General features: G+C 39.0%; 1 protein-coding gene across 2 annotated transcripts in view; it reads left to right on the forward strand.

The window, feature by feature from the left end:
* Positions 1–17,176, forward strand: part of Macrod2 (mono-ADP ribosylhydrolase 2) — a 1,968,454-nt gene that overhangs the window by 1,330,519 nt on the left and 620,759 nt on the right. For both annotated transcript variants that reach the window (XM_040746387.1, XM_040746388.1), the window contains exon 7: positions 10,697–10,727. In XM_040746387.1, coding sequence (XP_040602321.1) covers positions 10,697–10,727 — 31 coding nt within the window. The remainder of the gene's footprint in view (positions 1–10,696; positions 10,728–17,176) is intronic.

Here is a 17,176-nt window from a genome sequence, read left to right on the forward strand (position 1 = left end):
ACAAGGCCTGCCATGAGTCAGTGACCAATTATTACTAACTTGTTACTTCTAGATGGAGGGAGGATATTGGATTCTGAGACTACTTTCTCCTTGTGTGCACTGGAAAAAGGATGCCAGCATGCTGGGTGTGTCCTTTGCAAACTCTTGCGATGCAGGCATGGGGGTTTGGGCATGAGGCCGCATGGCATCTTAGAGCCGGAGAGGTGGCTCAGTTGGTATAGTGTCTGATACATAAACATGAAGACCTTGAGTTAGATCCGAGAACGCATGTGGAGTCACTGTGTCTCTAATGTCATTTTCAGACATGGAGAGGATCTAAAAAGTGGATAACTGAGGGTCAGGGGTTAGCCAGTCTAGCTAAATTCAGGAGCTGTTGGTTTGGTGAGAAACCCAGTCCCACCTTGAACTCTAGCCCCCACAAATGCCCTCACAGGAAAGTGGACACACCCATACATATGTTCTTAAGCCACACCTGAACAATGAAGTACTGATTGTGTCTCCTATGGCCATACTAAGGATAATTCCAAGGTCCTTGCACGAGAAGTCCTGCACAATGGCTTGTGTTCTTGCAGGCAGCACTCTTGACTCATGTCTCTCATTTTTGTGTGCACGTGGCTCTTCTGGTCATGTACAATCAGGAAATTGTTCTCTGAAGGCACAGTTAGGGATGGCAGTGGCTGAGAGCTATGGCCTTTCAGCCTCAAGTGGCTAATTTACTTCTCAGGGGATCTGACATGATTGACTCTTATCTTCATTTCTCCTGGGCGCTGAACCAGCTTTACCAAAGGGCATCCCTAGTCACTCTTTACCCCTGGGGGCCAGATTTATCAAATTTGCCTGATACATGTAGTTAATCATGAGGAAAGTGGGGATCCTGACAGAACCATAATTGAACAAGGTCATTTGAAAGTCACCATTTGGGGAACATTCTCTTTTAGTAGGAGGTTTTAGCACGAGGCACAATTGAGTTGCTGTATTGGAGTGTTTGGTTTGTTTAGGCTTGTTGCTTTCCTTTGAGGTAATACGGAGTTTACAGAGTGAACATTATGGAAAAGAATGAACATTCTTCGCGGTTCAGCAGGTTTATGGAGACCCGTTCCCATTTTTACATATGCAGAGTTTTCAGTAAAACATTTCTACCAGCCATATGAGCAAGCTCAAGCAGAAAGCAAGTTCTTTCCTTGGTTCCAACATTTTGCATCCTAATAAATTCATGGTGGAGCTAATGCAGCTGTCTCTGAGCATAATATAAAGTTTAGAAGGGGACTGCTACTATTCATGGCTACATAATAGTTTGTTTTATACTGCATGGAGTTGCATCATTATAAACATGAAAGCAGCTGGCAATAAATGACCTTATGACAGCTATTTCAAAGGTATAATGAAGAAAATAAAAAGAAATCAAGTTGTTGCTTATAATTATGGTACCTAAATGAGCTCCTCCAGTATGCTCAAAACACGGGCTGGCCATTTCTGTGTGTTCTTATCCCTGCTATCTGATAAGTGACAGTGGAGTGGCCTTCAAATTATTCAGCTGTGGGAATGCCATGTGCACTTTGTCGGCTTTTACATTTTTAAGAGTAGCAGTTTTTTGTTTGTTTGTTTAAGGGCTAGCATTCTTTTGATATAGTCATGTCTGTGGCAGGAAGAAGTTGAATTGACTCAATTTTTAAATAGATTTCATAGTGGCAACAAATTTAAAGACTTTTGTAATGCTTTCATATTTGTAAATGTGCTTTTTCTCTTCACCCAGTGGCTACATTGATTAATTTTATTCTTAGGAGTGCCCCACCCCCACCACAGCACAGTAGGCACTAAGGATATTTGTTGCTACATTTTTTATTTTTGTATAGAAAAGAATTACAACCTTCATGCTCAGCAGTACAGAGAACATAAATTATCCCATGATACAGTCTCATATGCAGTCATTATAAACTTATCTAGTTCAGCACATACCAACATTCAAACATACTCAAGGCCTAGAATAGAAAAATTGTAATCCAATAACAGAAAACAATATGCATATTCTAAATTACATTAGAAAATACACATGACTATGTTTGCTCATATCTTACAAGAGAATCATTTATTCATTAATATACTCAACAATTTTTTGTGTTCTAATCAGTATATAACAATAAACAAACTAGAGGTCCTTATATGATCCTACATCCTAGACAGTGAGTGTGGGGCAGAGGTGTGATGGGGGATTGAAGTTGGGAATGTAATGGAAAGCATTGAGTTCATGGTAACAGGAGCTTAAGGAGTTACCCAGAAGGCTATGTGAAAGACAGTGACTTAGCTCAAGGCAGGAAGTGTGGAGGTAGTGATATTTGTTGGAGATTAAGAGGAACAAGGATGAAATCCATAGACACATCTCAGAAAGGAATGATCCCAGGAGAAAATCAGAGAAAGGAATGGGGCCGGAATACCATGAGCAGTGGGAAAGTTGCAGTAGAGGGATCAGAATGAGAATGTTGGTCTTGGTGCCATGATGAGTCTTTGAATCTAGTGAAGGTGTGGTGGAAAGTGATTGGATGAAATGAGCAAAGAAGGATGCCCACCATTCTATTGGTAGTTATGCCTCAGAGGATTGCTAGTAAGTCAACAACAAGGTAGGGGTATGACTGACAAAGTATCTGTTGTTGTCTGCCTTATATCATGCATTATTCATGTAATTAAGAAATATTTTAATATAATATTTTTGTGAATTCCTTGAGGTCTCATATTATGATACCCTACCTAGCTCCTCTTCAGACTTATCCCCTACCTCTCCATCCCTCCAAATTCATAAGTGTGTGTGTGTGTATGTATACACGCAAGTATGTTTATATATTTAAATAATCCATAGAGTCCCATTTGTACTATGAATATGCACTTTCTTGGAGCGTCCACTGGAGCATAACAGACCTTCACGGTTACACACTTAAAGAAAACACTCTCCTTTACACCGAGACTATCAATTATTAATAGTTCCTCAGTTAGGGGTGGGTGCTCATGATCCCCTCCTCCAGTATGTTTACTGTCTTTATATTGTGCAGATCTTGTTCATGCAATCACAGCTGCTGTAAGTTCATGAGAACAGTGGTCTTGTCATGTTAAGAAGACACTGTTTCTCACTAGTCTCCCAATGATCTCTGATTCTTATGATCTTTCTATTGGTTCTTTCCAGGAGGTCCCTGAACCTCGGATAGAGGGGCGTGATATAGATGTCTCACTGGTGACTGAGCAGTCCACTGACATGTAGTCTCTGCACTTGAATTAGTTGTGAGTTTCCTCTTCTGGGTTAACCATTGCCATTGCACAGAGAAGCTTCTCTGGTGAGGTCTGAGAGCTCCACTGATCTGAGGGTGTTAACATGTAAATTTAGAGGGCAGTTTGATAATAATTCCATTTAACAGAATAACAGTAATAGGTTAACCCCTAAGGCTGTCAGTTTCCAACAATGTTCTGGAGCAGATTCATGGTACCAAGGTAGAAGAAAAGATAAAAATCATTATTTTTCATACAAGAAAATAAACTCTTTAGTTTTCCTTAATAACACTGGCCATTGTCCATTATAGCTTGATTCTGTGTTTATAAAATGGAAGCAATGGGTGCTTTATCACAGTCTTTACAAGAAATAAATTAGGGAACAGGAACAGAGCTCTGATCTCAGTGCTCAGTGTTTTGCACAAATTAGAGAAATGATATCCATTATTATGGCCATGTTGCTGCCTCTCAGCACAAACTGTAACACTTATGCTGATTTAAAAAATAGCGTATATAATTGAATAGCTTGATATGACATTTACTTCAACTATTTGTTAAGATGGGTAAACTGAGACATTTTGTGGACATGGCACTGACTCTTAGTCACTTGTCCCTACTTTAAAACTCTCATCCCTATACCAGTGTTTCCCCACTGAACTACTCACTTTCCACATTTTGGTTAACATAGTACTATAAGTAACATAGTAAGTGCTTTTATTTTCCAAAGGGAATTCATATAGTCACTGTATATAGGAATCTAGTATTCCTTGTTCCAGTGCATTGTAATCACATACAGTTTGCCCAGATGTGTATCATTGCTATTGCTACAGCAGTTCTGTGTGGTGATCTACTCCTCTACTCAATGGCTTTCACCAGGAAGCATGTCTTTCTTGCTTACATAGCCAAAGGTCAATTGGGGGCACAGCTGAGTGAAAGCTGAATTTTGTTCCTCTTTTTAATTTGTTTATCTGATCTCCTGGGCCAGCAGGAAGCATATATTTCACAAACCATACTCTCCAAGAGTTTCCAAGGGCAAACAAAAGTTTAAATCCATATATCATGTCCACTATTAGCACATGGCAAGTTAAGTCACAAACTTGAGTCTATCATTAGTAGAATGAGGAAAATACCATTGCCCCTGGCTTTGCTAAGACATATAACTATAGCAATACAATAGGCTACATGGCTTAGACATGTAGTTGTCAGTTTTGGAAACTAGGAAGTTTAACATTAAGGTGATGATAGTTTGCTGTCTAGGTGAAATTCTCTTTGTTTGTACATAGCCTTATTTGTTAACTTTTTTCACTGGGCAGAAAAAGATCATCTCTTCCATATTCCTTCTTGGACACTAATCCTAATTATGAGGGCTTTATCCCTTGACCTAATCACCTCTCAATGGGGCCAGTTTGAAATTCAAATTCCTTCACAGTGCACTTGGATTTCAGTAAATGAATTGGGAGTCAGCACAAGTATTCAGGCATGTGTACAACTCCAGTACAATTTCTTAGTCACTTGAGGATACTATAATTAATAATTATATAATTTAGGGCTGAGATATCTGAGGTAGACTACTAGTCACTTAGTCACTTTAACTTATAAAAGATGCTGACAGCCATTTTCTTCCAGTGTCTTCACATATCAAAGGGCAAAACCAGCTAGATTCATAGTATCTAACAATGGTACTTATTGCACTCTTGAGAGCTCTACGTCATTATCTTGCCTACCCCAAACATCACCACAGTAGGGTAGACACTTGAGTACATGAATTTGGAGGTGAGGGATGGGCAAACCATTGCAGAAGAACTGAGGAAATCATATAGTAAAGAGTATGGATAGAAGGAAGAACAAAGACTTAAGGGCAGCAATGAAGATGTAGATCCTATTAAGATATAGGTAATTTATTTTAAATGGCAAGTTCCCTTTGTTTGACACCTCAAAATTGTCTTATATAATAGAGCTGGCCAAAAATTTCAGAGTATAGTAGAGGCTTGGAGGAAGCTATTAGTGGATCACATGCTAAGCTGGATTGACACTATTCATGTTATTACAAATAGAAATTCCAAAATACTCTGCCTCCTAGACAACTACACCATGGCACAATTAAAGACAAGCAATTGTCTTCTGGATTTCATTGTGTTTAAGATACAGTTGCTCTTATTATAATTTATTCAATAGCTTTCCTCTGGTACTTTGAATATTTTACAACAAACAATAGTTTTTTAAAAATCACTCTGTCGGTTAACATGAGTAATTGTCTGTCATTCCTGGTGAATTTACTAGATACCTGTAAACCCTTAACTTTTGGTTGACTAATGCGTGAGAGGCCATTTGAAGAGATGTATATGCCTTAACTTCTGTCTGAAGACCTTTGATGACACTGCTGTATTAGCCAAGGTACCAGCTACAAACTTATATATGAATCTAGCTGGTTTTGCCCTTTGCTATGTGAAGGCACTAGAAGAAAATGGCTGTCAGCAGCTTTTATAAGTTAACGTGACTAAGTGACTAGTAGTCTACCTCAGATATCTCAGTAGTAGTAGAGACCTTGGAGAAGCTATGGCACGTAGTTTATTAGATGTTAGATGAGTACCGTTCTGGACAAGACAGAAGTAGAAGTTTGAAAAACTTATGTATCACAGAGTAAAGCAGTGGCTCAGAAGTATTGCTCTCTAAATAGGAAACAAATTTAGGAAATAATCATTTTCTCCTCCTTTTTAATAATGTTTAGCAGATAAGCCCAGCCTGTGATTCCAAGGACATATGTTTCATAATTCTCAAACATGAACTTTGTAAATGACAAAACCACATTGGCATCAAAACGTTGTCCATGCCTGCTATAGAGATCTGCTTATGAGAATTATCTAAATAAATTAAGCATACCAATTTCATTAAAATTCAAAATGATAAGCAAACATGTTATATTTTAACCCACAGAGCATTTTTCCTTAGTAGTACATAGAGAAACAAAACAATGTTTCCTGCAAGTGACAGCTTCCTCAATTCAGTATAATGTAATACATAATTAAAAACATTTAAGCAGAAGGTGTGTCATGTAGTGCTATTTGCTTGCAAATAATGAGAAATCTACCCAAACCAGAATGAACCATAAAATATGTGTGTTGGCTCAGAAATTGAAAGATCTCCAAGGTTGGAAGCATTTTGTAGCTAATTTATGCCAAGTGGTCATTGATACTGGAACTCCCCATCTGTTTATCTGTGTGGCTAGGCAGTACCGTGGGCTACTTATTTAAGTCAGATGACATCTTCCCTTGAGAATGAGAATAGTAGGACTCTCAAATGGCAAGGTTGCTGCCCAAGACAGCATGGTTTGATCATGAATAAGGATGAAAGAAAAATTCTTTCTGTTCTTTTCAGGGGACAGGGAAAAAAACAAGTACTGGCTATGAGGGAGGGTTCATGGGTAGTGATCAGAAGTCATGTCAGAGTCAAGTAGGGAGGCCGAGCGACTCTTGTTTTTTCCCTCCAGTTAGTAAAATAGAAAGAGAAATATGGGGGCAAAGACAGTAGAGAATGGGAGACACGATTTATAGACTTACCAACCTATTTTGTAAGTGTGTGAAAACAATCTGCTGGGCTAAGGAAGTAATGTCCTATTGGTCCAATCTACATCTTCACAAATTTCCTTGTCAAGCCAAGTGGTTCGTTGTTTTTCTCCCAAGAGAGCAAGCATATTCTGACAGTTATATATGGTTCTATCCTAGGTCTCTGGGACATCAGCTTCTGGTTCCTGGTGCTCCAGACAATTTCAGAAGTGGGCTCACTCTCATGGCATATGTCTCAGGCTGGACCAGTCATTGATTGACCACTCCCACAATCTCTGTTTCACTCTTACCCCAGCACATCCCATAAGCCAGACAGACTGTAGGTCAAACGTTATGTGACTGATTCTGTGGGTAGACTTGGGGGCAGACAGGGATGGGGACATGAGGGATGAGGTGGGGTTGGGTGAGGTGGGGAATCTGAATCAGGTTTCTGATGGCTCTGTGATCAGATCCCATTAACGCAGACTCCTTATGCTCTCAGGGTTTGCTGGTAGGAGATTCTAGAAGCTTACAAATTGTGCTGCTCTTGTCATTTCTCAAATTCTATAGGTAACTGCTGAGTTAAATCTACTTCAAACAAACTAAAATAATTTGCCTGAATCTGGATACAATCTTACATTTATATATGGGAGAAGTATTCTGAGGGAGGCAGTTTTATTGAATACAACTTTGAAATAAAGACATCTTAAGTCTCTCAATTCTGATGTCCACATTGTAAATGTATTATGACAAAGAACACAGACCATGTATGTGCTGAAACAATCCCTATGCTGATCTCTCTCTCTTTCCCCTTCTCCATTTCCCCCTCCTTTCTCATTCCTCTCAATAATGTATGATTAATGGCGGAAATTTGGTTTACATGAATTATATTCAAAGCTATTTTCTGTAAAATAAATTTTGCATGCCATTATATTCCCATCTCAGATTCATCATTGCCTCTTGAGCTAACACAATAATATTAACAAAGTCACCCCCCATTACATCACCATTTCCCTTCACATTTAAGGCAGCAATGTCATTTTCAGATGAGTCTATTTTTCCTTGTTAAAACAGACAAGGCATTTCATACATTGAGACTCAGTTATGCAGTTGCATGATTGATTCCAAGAGAGGACCGGAGTTCAGGCAAAAAACAGTTGCTGTTATCTTCTCAGTACATTCTTTCTTCTGCTATATCTGGGGACACAACTCAGGTAACTAGATTGAGAGTGAAGTAGAGGGCAGTTAGTTCAGATTAATTCTCCAGGAAGCAGACTCTGGGATACAGTGAGTGTGCCAGATGTTTCTTAACAAATACTTCAGGGCTGGCATCTGGGGAAGAGAGAGGAAAGAAGCTGCAATAGACTCAGGGAGGGGATGAAGTGGAAATCAGGCCCAGTGCCAGGCCTGGCTGATCCCATGCAGAGCTCTGATACAAGAAGGGTCCTTCATTATTACATGGAGGAAGCCAAGATGACCAGACCTTTTTACAAGTCATTGATCTGTTACTAGTGTGGGCTGCCCCAGAATGGTCGAGATTCTGAGTGAGATTTTGTTTTGCAGCTGAGACAGTCCCTGAAAAGTCTGTTTATGAAAGGCTGTCTTCTGAATGCAATGGTCCTCAGATAGGGGCTATTTTTCCCTGAAGGAACATTTAACAATATAAGTATTTACTGTCATGACTAGAGAAATGTTACTGGCAGCTAGTGGGATTTGTTCAGAGACACTCCAAACATGTAAAAGACAGTCTCCAAGGAAAAAGTAAGTGTATGATCTAAAGCATTAATAGTTCTGTGATGAGGACAACCTTCTCCAGGCCAGTAAGTCATTTGAAACAAGCTGCTAGACATCACTTTTTGTGTCATTGTTAATGGAGACATAGATTGTCCTTTTCCTCTTAATATTCTAACAAGCCTTTAGAGGCAGCTATGACGGTTTTCTTTTGCTCACGAATAAAAATCTGACCCTCAGAGCAGTTAAGTGAATGGCTCCAGTCATGAAATGGGAGGACAAAGTGTGGGGTATAAAGTACCTGCTTATAGAAATAGTTGTTGTGTCTTCTTTCCCCTAAAAGTTCAAAGCATGTCATTCCCAAACACACCCCTCCAACTTATTGACTGTCTGAGTTAGAAACACAAGAAAAGAGAGAGCATAAGAACTAGTATTTTTAGTAAAATAAAACAAAAAAAAACAGGAATAGGACAAAGTAAACAAACTACCAGAAGAAAAGAGCCAAAGAAAAAGTGTGGGAAACACACATAGTTGAGCATGGGGTTACTTTTAGTGTTGCAGGAGATTTGTATTGCTGTAAAGAGACACTGTGACCATGACAACTCTTATAAAGGAAAACATTGAACTCGGGCTGGGTTACAGTTTCAGAAGTTTAATGCATTATCGTCATGGCCAGTAACAAAGCAGCATGCAGGAAGACATGGTGCTGAAGAAGGTGCTGAGAGTTCTACATCTTGATCCTCAGGCAGCAAGAGACTGTGTGTCACACTGGGCATAGCTTATAAAACCTCAAAGCCTGCCTCTACAGTTTTGGTTTTCAACACAGGATTTCATAGTACACTTGGCTTTTCTGAAACTCACTCTGAATACCATGTTGGACTTGCGCTCATAGGGTGCTGGGATTAAATGCATGCACCACCACTGCCCAACTTTGGTTTTCTGTGGTAGTTAGTCTCTGTTTGCTGCAAAGAGAAGTCTCTTTGATGAGGGTGAGAACCACACTTATCTGTGCATACAAGATAAATGCCAGAATGCAGTTAGGCATTCTGCAGGTCTAGAAAGTGGAAGGAGTATGTTCTCTTCAAAGTGTCACAAACTAAGTAGTTCTCCTTAGTTGACTAAGTTACAAGCTTCTTACAGTTAAAAATCACAAAGATCAGAAAGACTTGATTAATTTACCCAAAAGTGTATCCATACCTGGATCACATTCCACAGTCTGAAAACCTCATCTAAAGTAAAATGTACACCTAAACTTGTGCATTCATTTTCAAAATGAGAATGTTTTTTGTTCATCAGCATAATATGGTAGGAGCTGTTGTATGTAAGTCAGTGTTTCATACTGTTTCCCCCAAATAAAAGTATATGCACTAAGTTTATAATAAAATTTCCTGATACATAATTTGCATATGAGAACAAAACATATAACATTTTTTACAAAATCTAAGTATCTACTTGATTTTTCAGTAAATGAATTTTGGTGAAGTTTACCAAAAATGAGTGCCTGTGGCAAGCTTATGGTTATAGTTGTACCATAACATGATTGATGACGGTTGCCTGGGATATCCAGATTTTATGCCACTGATGTAGGATCATGGCACAGAGTCAGGAAGCGCTGCTTGCTGAGCAGCTACTACCAGGTGATGCCTCCTTCAGACATTTGGAAGAGGTGTAAAGAATAAAAAAAACTCACAATAAGTAAAGTAGAAAAATGATTGCAAAGGATAAGTTTTTATCATTAGGTTGTCTTTGCTTGGGTGTAATCTATTTAACTCTTGATTATGTTTTGGTTCTTTGTTTGTTTGAAACAGGGTTATACTGTGTGGTCTTGACTGCTCTAGAACTTGCTATGTAGCTATAGCTAGCCTCAAACACACAGAGATCCAGCCGTTTCTGCCCTCTGAGTGCAAGGATTAGTCATGTACCACAACACAATAGTTTTTGTAATGCCTTAATATCAATGGCTAAACAATTGTCTTAGGAGGTTCCTAAATATTTACTGGATGGGTTTTGTGAGTTCATTTAAGTACTTGAACTCACAGCTCTGGTCAAAACTTCAAGTAGCTTCATAAACGGAAGCAACCCTACTATCAAGGAAAATAGATGTCAAGATAGATAATTCTGGGCAAAGCTGTTCTTTACAATTTACTGTTGTTTTTGTGGTTTATTCACAGGCATTTCCCTGCATTTCAACAGGCATTTATGGTAAGTTATTTAACATTTGATGGTGTTTGTAATTTTTTGTTGTTACATTGGCTGGCAGGGATATGGAATGGTTAACTGGAAAACTACAAATTCTCCTATGAATATATTTTTCTGTGACTTAGAGAGTCTGAAAATGTAGGTCAATTTCCACTAAGGAGTCCCCGAGGGTTATTCAGATTGGTTTGTGTTCTTGAATTTGGTTACATTGAACATCCCGAAGAAATGATTTGACACATGGTGGCTCTAAGTCTTTTGTTATATGAAAAAAAAATTGTTCTTGCAATGTTGACTTCTCAAATGGTTTTCTCCAATAAAATCAGATTTTTCTCTCACAAAAGTACAATCTACACAAAACCTAGCATCTTTGTTTTATTGTGACTTACAAACATTTAAAATATACAGACATTATATGTGTGTATATCTGTTTTAAACTTTTAAGATATCCAAAGAAGTCAGTGTTAATAAAAACCAAAAATTATTTTAATAACTTGTAAATGTTTTCTTTCCTGGTACTGATGGATTGTTTGAAATAGTGAAAGATGGACTTTTTCTTAACCTGGTATTTCTTTAAAAGCCTTGATGAGAATAAAATAAAAAATGTCCCACCAAACAAAATGAAGATGCCAAAGACTTGGGCATACATTTAAGCATTCAAGGTGTGACACTCTCATCTTCAGATTGCACTTTAGAAAACATGAGTCCATGTTGTAGGAATGGACAGGTAAGGGCAGGACTCTCCTGAGCCATTTGTCCATTTCCTTTATGCTGCTCCTTCCTCACAAATGTACTGCTTTAATCTGAACTATTTGCATAATGGAAGCATTGTGTGCATGTAGTGCTGTGCCCAACTCCACCCTTCAGCATGTGAGGAGTCTGACCATCTAACACTGCAGTCACAGGTATCATTGTGAAGATGTTCATTCATCAGGATGTTAATTTTCCTCAACAATGAACAAACAGAACTGCCTAAACAATGACATTCTGTTCTTTGTATATTACCACGTCAAGCCATTGATGCCTTTTATTTCTGAAAATATTATAGTGATGCACAAAAATTGTCATAGGATATGCTGTGAAAGGGGAAGTAGCTAGAAAGAAAACAGAAAAGAAGAGGACGATGAGAAGAGACTATTAAAATAGACCCCCAGATAGACAGGAAATACAAAGTCCGATCTAAAGTAGGTCCTGGACAATATTCTTTCCAGAAGGACAATAATTCCTTCTTAGAGGTGGACTATGCCTGAAAATCTAATAATTGGCTCAGTCTTCTCTTGGGAGGAAAAGGAGCAAGTGAAGACAGTTATGATTGCAATAGAGTGTCTCATACTAACACACTGAAATGGCTGGGCAAATATGAGTGATGAATGCTTCTCAGCCAGGATCCTCCTCTTCTTCAATCTAGGACTCAATTCCACAGGGCTGTGCTGTGAACATTCAGGGTGGGACTTTCTTTCTTAGTTAAGTATCTATGGAAATAACTTACAGATATATAGAGAGGTATATCTCCTAGGTGACTGCAAACCCAGCCAAGCTGACAATGAAGATTAGTCATGACCTGAGCTATCGGGCAGCTGTAGCCATTTCCACAATGCTGGGTCAAAGAATACAGTACTCAAGTCACAGCTTCTCCTCTCACTTCTCTCTGGGGAAATTTATGAATGTGGATGAGACCCATGGCAGTCAGGGGCCAGAGACCCATGTTCAGTTTTAATCCATGGCATTTATTTTACTATCTTGTAGAAAATTCCAAGGTTCTGTAGTTTATGGCCTGTTCTAAAATGGGCAATTTGAAAGTGACACCCATTTCCCTTGTGAAATCAAAGCTTTTTGGTTAGTCCTTGAACCTTTGGAGGGCACATATATTATTGAATGGTTATTCCTTTGTTCTTATTCAGAGCCTGCTAGCATCTCTTCCTTAACTGACTGCATTAGTTTTACTTTTATCTTGGTTTCTGGAAGGTTGATTTAGTAACATCTTTAAAGAATGTAGTCTTTGGCTATAAAGGAAAAGTAAATTAAAACAAGCATAGACTGAAAATTATAGTTCCTGGTACAATTGATTTTGAGCAAATTTTTAGAATAATCTTAGGTTCCATTCCCTGCCTTTCTTACTCCATACCGAAAGCCTCGCTAGATTAATTTTTTTTGTATTGCCACTTGCTGCATGTTTCCCATCTGCTCAGGAGCCTTGGATTGCATTTCATTACTTATGAGTTCATCTTCATTCTCCCTCCTTGGAACAATGGGCACTTTCTATTTATATTCTGTGAAACTATCGCACTTTCAAAACGAGGAAAAAATCCCAACCCTCTCTAAGAGGATGTGAAGTAGTGCACTCAGATTTATACATTTTGACACGTTTACAAGAACAATTTATTTGGCAGCAGCTTTGGTTTGGTTTTGGTTGAGGCAATATTCTTGAACTTGTGATCTTACTATCCCAGCATCCTGAGTACTGGGGTTAAAAGTAAACAACATCATGCCCAACTTGCAGGTTTTTCTAAGTTATTAATTAATTTGTTTTTGCCTGGAAAGTTATTTTTGATGAAACACTTGTCAAGGATAGTATTTTTTTTCAGAATACCATTTGGCATTACTCAATCCTGACACATCCTCTGTTATACAATCTGAGTACATATGTATAACAAGGCCCAGCCAACCATCTCTCATATAATACACTCCTTTATCACACACACACACACACACACACACACACACACACACACACACACACACTGTAGTGGCATCTTGCCTTGCCAGTGAACTTGTAGTGGTGGTCACACCCTTTGGTCATGGGTTCAGGTGTAGATGTGACCCATCATAAGGTAGAGGAGGGGCTGGCTGGTGCTGTCTTGGGTTGCAGCGAGCATCAAAAGGGCATAGACTACATCTTCTGGAACAGGACAAATAAGACAGTTATTTACTCTTATCTGTGTGAGTGCTTTCCTAATAAATCCCTATTTATCATTTATCTTGGGTCTGGTAGACTCATTTAAACCCCACCTTCAACACACATGGAAAAGTTACGTTATCTGCACTATCTCCATCTTTGCTTTCCCACATTCCAAGATGAAACATACTATGCATATCTGAGCAGGTTCCATTCCATCTCCAGGAAGCCTACAGTGTCCAGCTCTTAGAGATCGTTGCACCTCCTGAAACCTTGAGAATTTGGACATGACATATAAATGCTTCCTTGTGTTACTCCATACATTTTTCCCAAATAAGTTTTGTACTCACAGGCAGATTGGATTCTTATTGCCATTAACATTGCTATTGTTTTGGTGTGTGCAGTGTCAAACCCAGGGAGCCTTGCACTTGCTAGGTTGGTGCTGTACCACTCGGTTGTACCTCTTAACTTGCAGGCTCCGTCAAGAATCATAGTATCCTGGTTCATACCCCATACCCTGCGGAGTGCTGTGTCCATCAATTAGCAAATATTTGTTGTTGTTGAGAGTAATAATGTTACACAAATTGTTGCCTTACTGAAGATATGAAAAATAAAATTGTGATTGGCAAAATAGCAAGCAGAGAAAGCTAATCAATTGTCATTTTCTTTTTAAATTTTTTCCTTTATATATAAAATATAAACATTATATATATTCACCTGATATCATGGGATGTTGTGCTACATGGATGCATTGTGCAATGCTCAAATCAGGCTGTATATGTTCAAATGTTCAAAGCTATTTCTTCTTGCCTTTTAAAATAGTAACACTTTGTGATTATCTATAGTCAACCTGCCCAAGTGGCATTTTCTTTGTGGGTAAAGAAGGCTACTTTAGGGAAAGGAAACATTTGTAAAAATTATTTTCAAACTAGAATTGTTGTTTGTTGCACAGAGCTCAAATGATGACACAGAACTTGCTCATTGGAGATCCCATGCTCAACAGACCAATTCACTTAAGCAGAAATCCTCTGTGGTTTGTCACAACTCCCAGGACTATGGCCACTGGGGGACATAAAGGCCAGTGAGCAGGCACATTGTGAGTTGTGGCACACCTCATCCCACAGACTTCTCCAGAAACTGCTATGCTGTCCTGTATCAGTCACTTTTTAAGAGTACTGACCTGTAAAGGAGCTGCCATCCTACTCTCAATTTTGAGTATCGTGGATGCATGTTTTGGAAATGTTTAGTTAAGGCCAAGACACTCTAGAGCTCAAGAACTTTCCACACATGGTTATCTGACAGGCACAAAAAAGGACTACCATATGCCAGCAGACAAGACTAAGCCCCGCACTCAGGGCCACCTGGCCCCAGCAGAAGCCACACCTCCCCCATCCTTTTTCCTATTCCTTGGCCTTGGGAAGGCAAACTCTGAGTACCCCAGAAACATCTGAGGACAACAGCCCACCCTATGATTCACCCTGATTTAAGGAAGAGACATGGTTGGAACAGACCCTGCCTCCTTTGAAATTCCCCTGGAGGAGAAAGGGATTTTACCACAGGGCCTTTTTCAGGACTATCTGACTGACTGCCCCTGCATAAGGTTTTCAGCACAGCTGCTCAGGGCCCCAGACCTCCTGCTGACTAGCAGGATGAAAAGCCTCATTTAGGAAGGCACCAAAGAAAAGCCAGTGTTCCTTTTAGAAAAATAGATCCAGGTAAGGCTAACCCTCCAGATCCCTGTTAAACATTTGAACTGGCCTCCACGTTAGTCTCGAAGGGACGATTCTGAACTTCCCTGATCGACTTTTCAGACCTGGTACATGCAGTGTAGTTGGCCCTCAGAGTCCCATTTGGACACTTTAGTACTAACAAGTTAACAAAAAGAAAGAAAGAAAGAAAAAAGACTAGACATGAGACATGATACAGAGCAAAGGAATTTTTACTAGAAGCAAATGGCAAAATAATTTTAGTCACTGGAGTTAACTGATATAAAGTCCAGGCAGAAATCTCAGTCCATTGAGTACTTGGAAATTGAGTAAATAGTCTCTCAGGAGAAAAAGGAAAACATCTGAAGAGTTCTCATATAAGATGGGGTATTTTTAGAGAGAAAGAAATTTTAGACAATGAGTTAAGGGCTGAAAACCTGAAGAGCACTGCCACTACAACATAGCTTAGCTAAAGTGGCTCCTGCATGTTTTCATTGCACCAGCTAGATTCCAAGGTCTACTATTTTCAAAATCCGTTACCAAATGTTGCTGCTCCAAACTTTCTAACTGAGCCCTCCAGTGGCATTCAGGTTCATTTCTCTACTCCTAATAAGCACAAAAGAAAGCAAGGTGGTATGTTGTTAATCTTTTGTGTGCATGGTAAATATTTTGTTTTGTCTGTACAGCTGTCTATACTGACAGGCATGCATACCTTGGAGGGAGATGAGGATATTCCTCGATGACCATGCTGGGGGCATGCCTGCCTCTTTGGACTTTAAATGCTAGCAAGTGTGAGGTGTGACAACTACTGCTATAGAATTCTGACATTGCAGGAAAGAATAGCCCTCTTTGGTAATTCATCTGGAAACCAAAGGAAAGAAATGACAAAAGTATGTGCCCTTGCTTTCATCTCTGCAACCTCCCCCCTTATTGTTTTCTTCCCCCTCTTCTCTTTGATATTTCCATTTTCTTTGAAAACTGCCTTTCAGTTGGTCTAATAATGATTTTTCTCCCTTTCACAAAAATCTGCTCTCTGGCATGCTACGATTTTTTTCCTTTTCAAGTTATATCCACTATAGGAAAATTTATCACTCTTAAAAATCCTTGAATTAACCACTGATCCACAAAGCAAAGTTGCAGTAGAATCGGAGTAACTTATTTCCCTTGAGAAAACATGTTACTACTGCCAAACCCATCTCAATGACATCACCTTTGAATTTTATTCTGGGAGCTGACCATCATGAGGCAACAGAGACAACTAGTTTGAAACAGCAAAATCTCAAGTATGATACTGCTTCTAACCCTCTGAAGCCTTTTGATTTGAAGAGACAATTTCAGCCAATACACTAAAGATGCACTCACATTTCCATACATATCCCACATAGACTATGGTACAAAGTTCTTTTTTTCTTTGAGGTTTTCTAAGCTATACAGGTCTCAAAAGTTAAGACAACAAGGTAACCCAAAGCAAAGCACTAGCCTTCCATTAGAAAACATTCTCAAGTATCTAACAAAGGTATTTGCTAGTTCACCCTATATAAAAAGGCAGTAAGTTTGTATGAGCAGAACTTAAGCAGGAGCCCCACTGAAACTGTGAAGACCTTGGAAGCTTGGTTCTGTGGGGACACAGTATGAAGCTGGCTCATCTTGGTAAGGTTTCAACAGAAATTAATGATCAATATGTCAAAAGTGATTAGAGTCACTTTCTACCTATTTATTTATGCATTATATAAATTCTTTTTGAGGTTTAGGTATGTGTTCCCTTGTAATTTTGCCAAGGTAAAAATCTGAGCAGGAATTAAAAGAAAATCATGAGATACAAACCACCCTTTAATCAGATGCTGCTAATTATT

This window comes from Mesocricetus auratus, unplaced genomic scaffold (genome assembly GCF_017639785.1).
Source record: "Mesocricetus auratus isolate SY011 unplaced genomic scaffold, BCM_Maur_2.0 Super-Scaffold_100004, whole genome shotgun sequence".
Classification (NCBI taxonomy): Eukaryota; Metazoa; Chordata; class Mammalia; order Rodentia; family Cricetidae; genus Mesocricetus; species Mesocricetus auratus.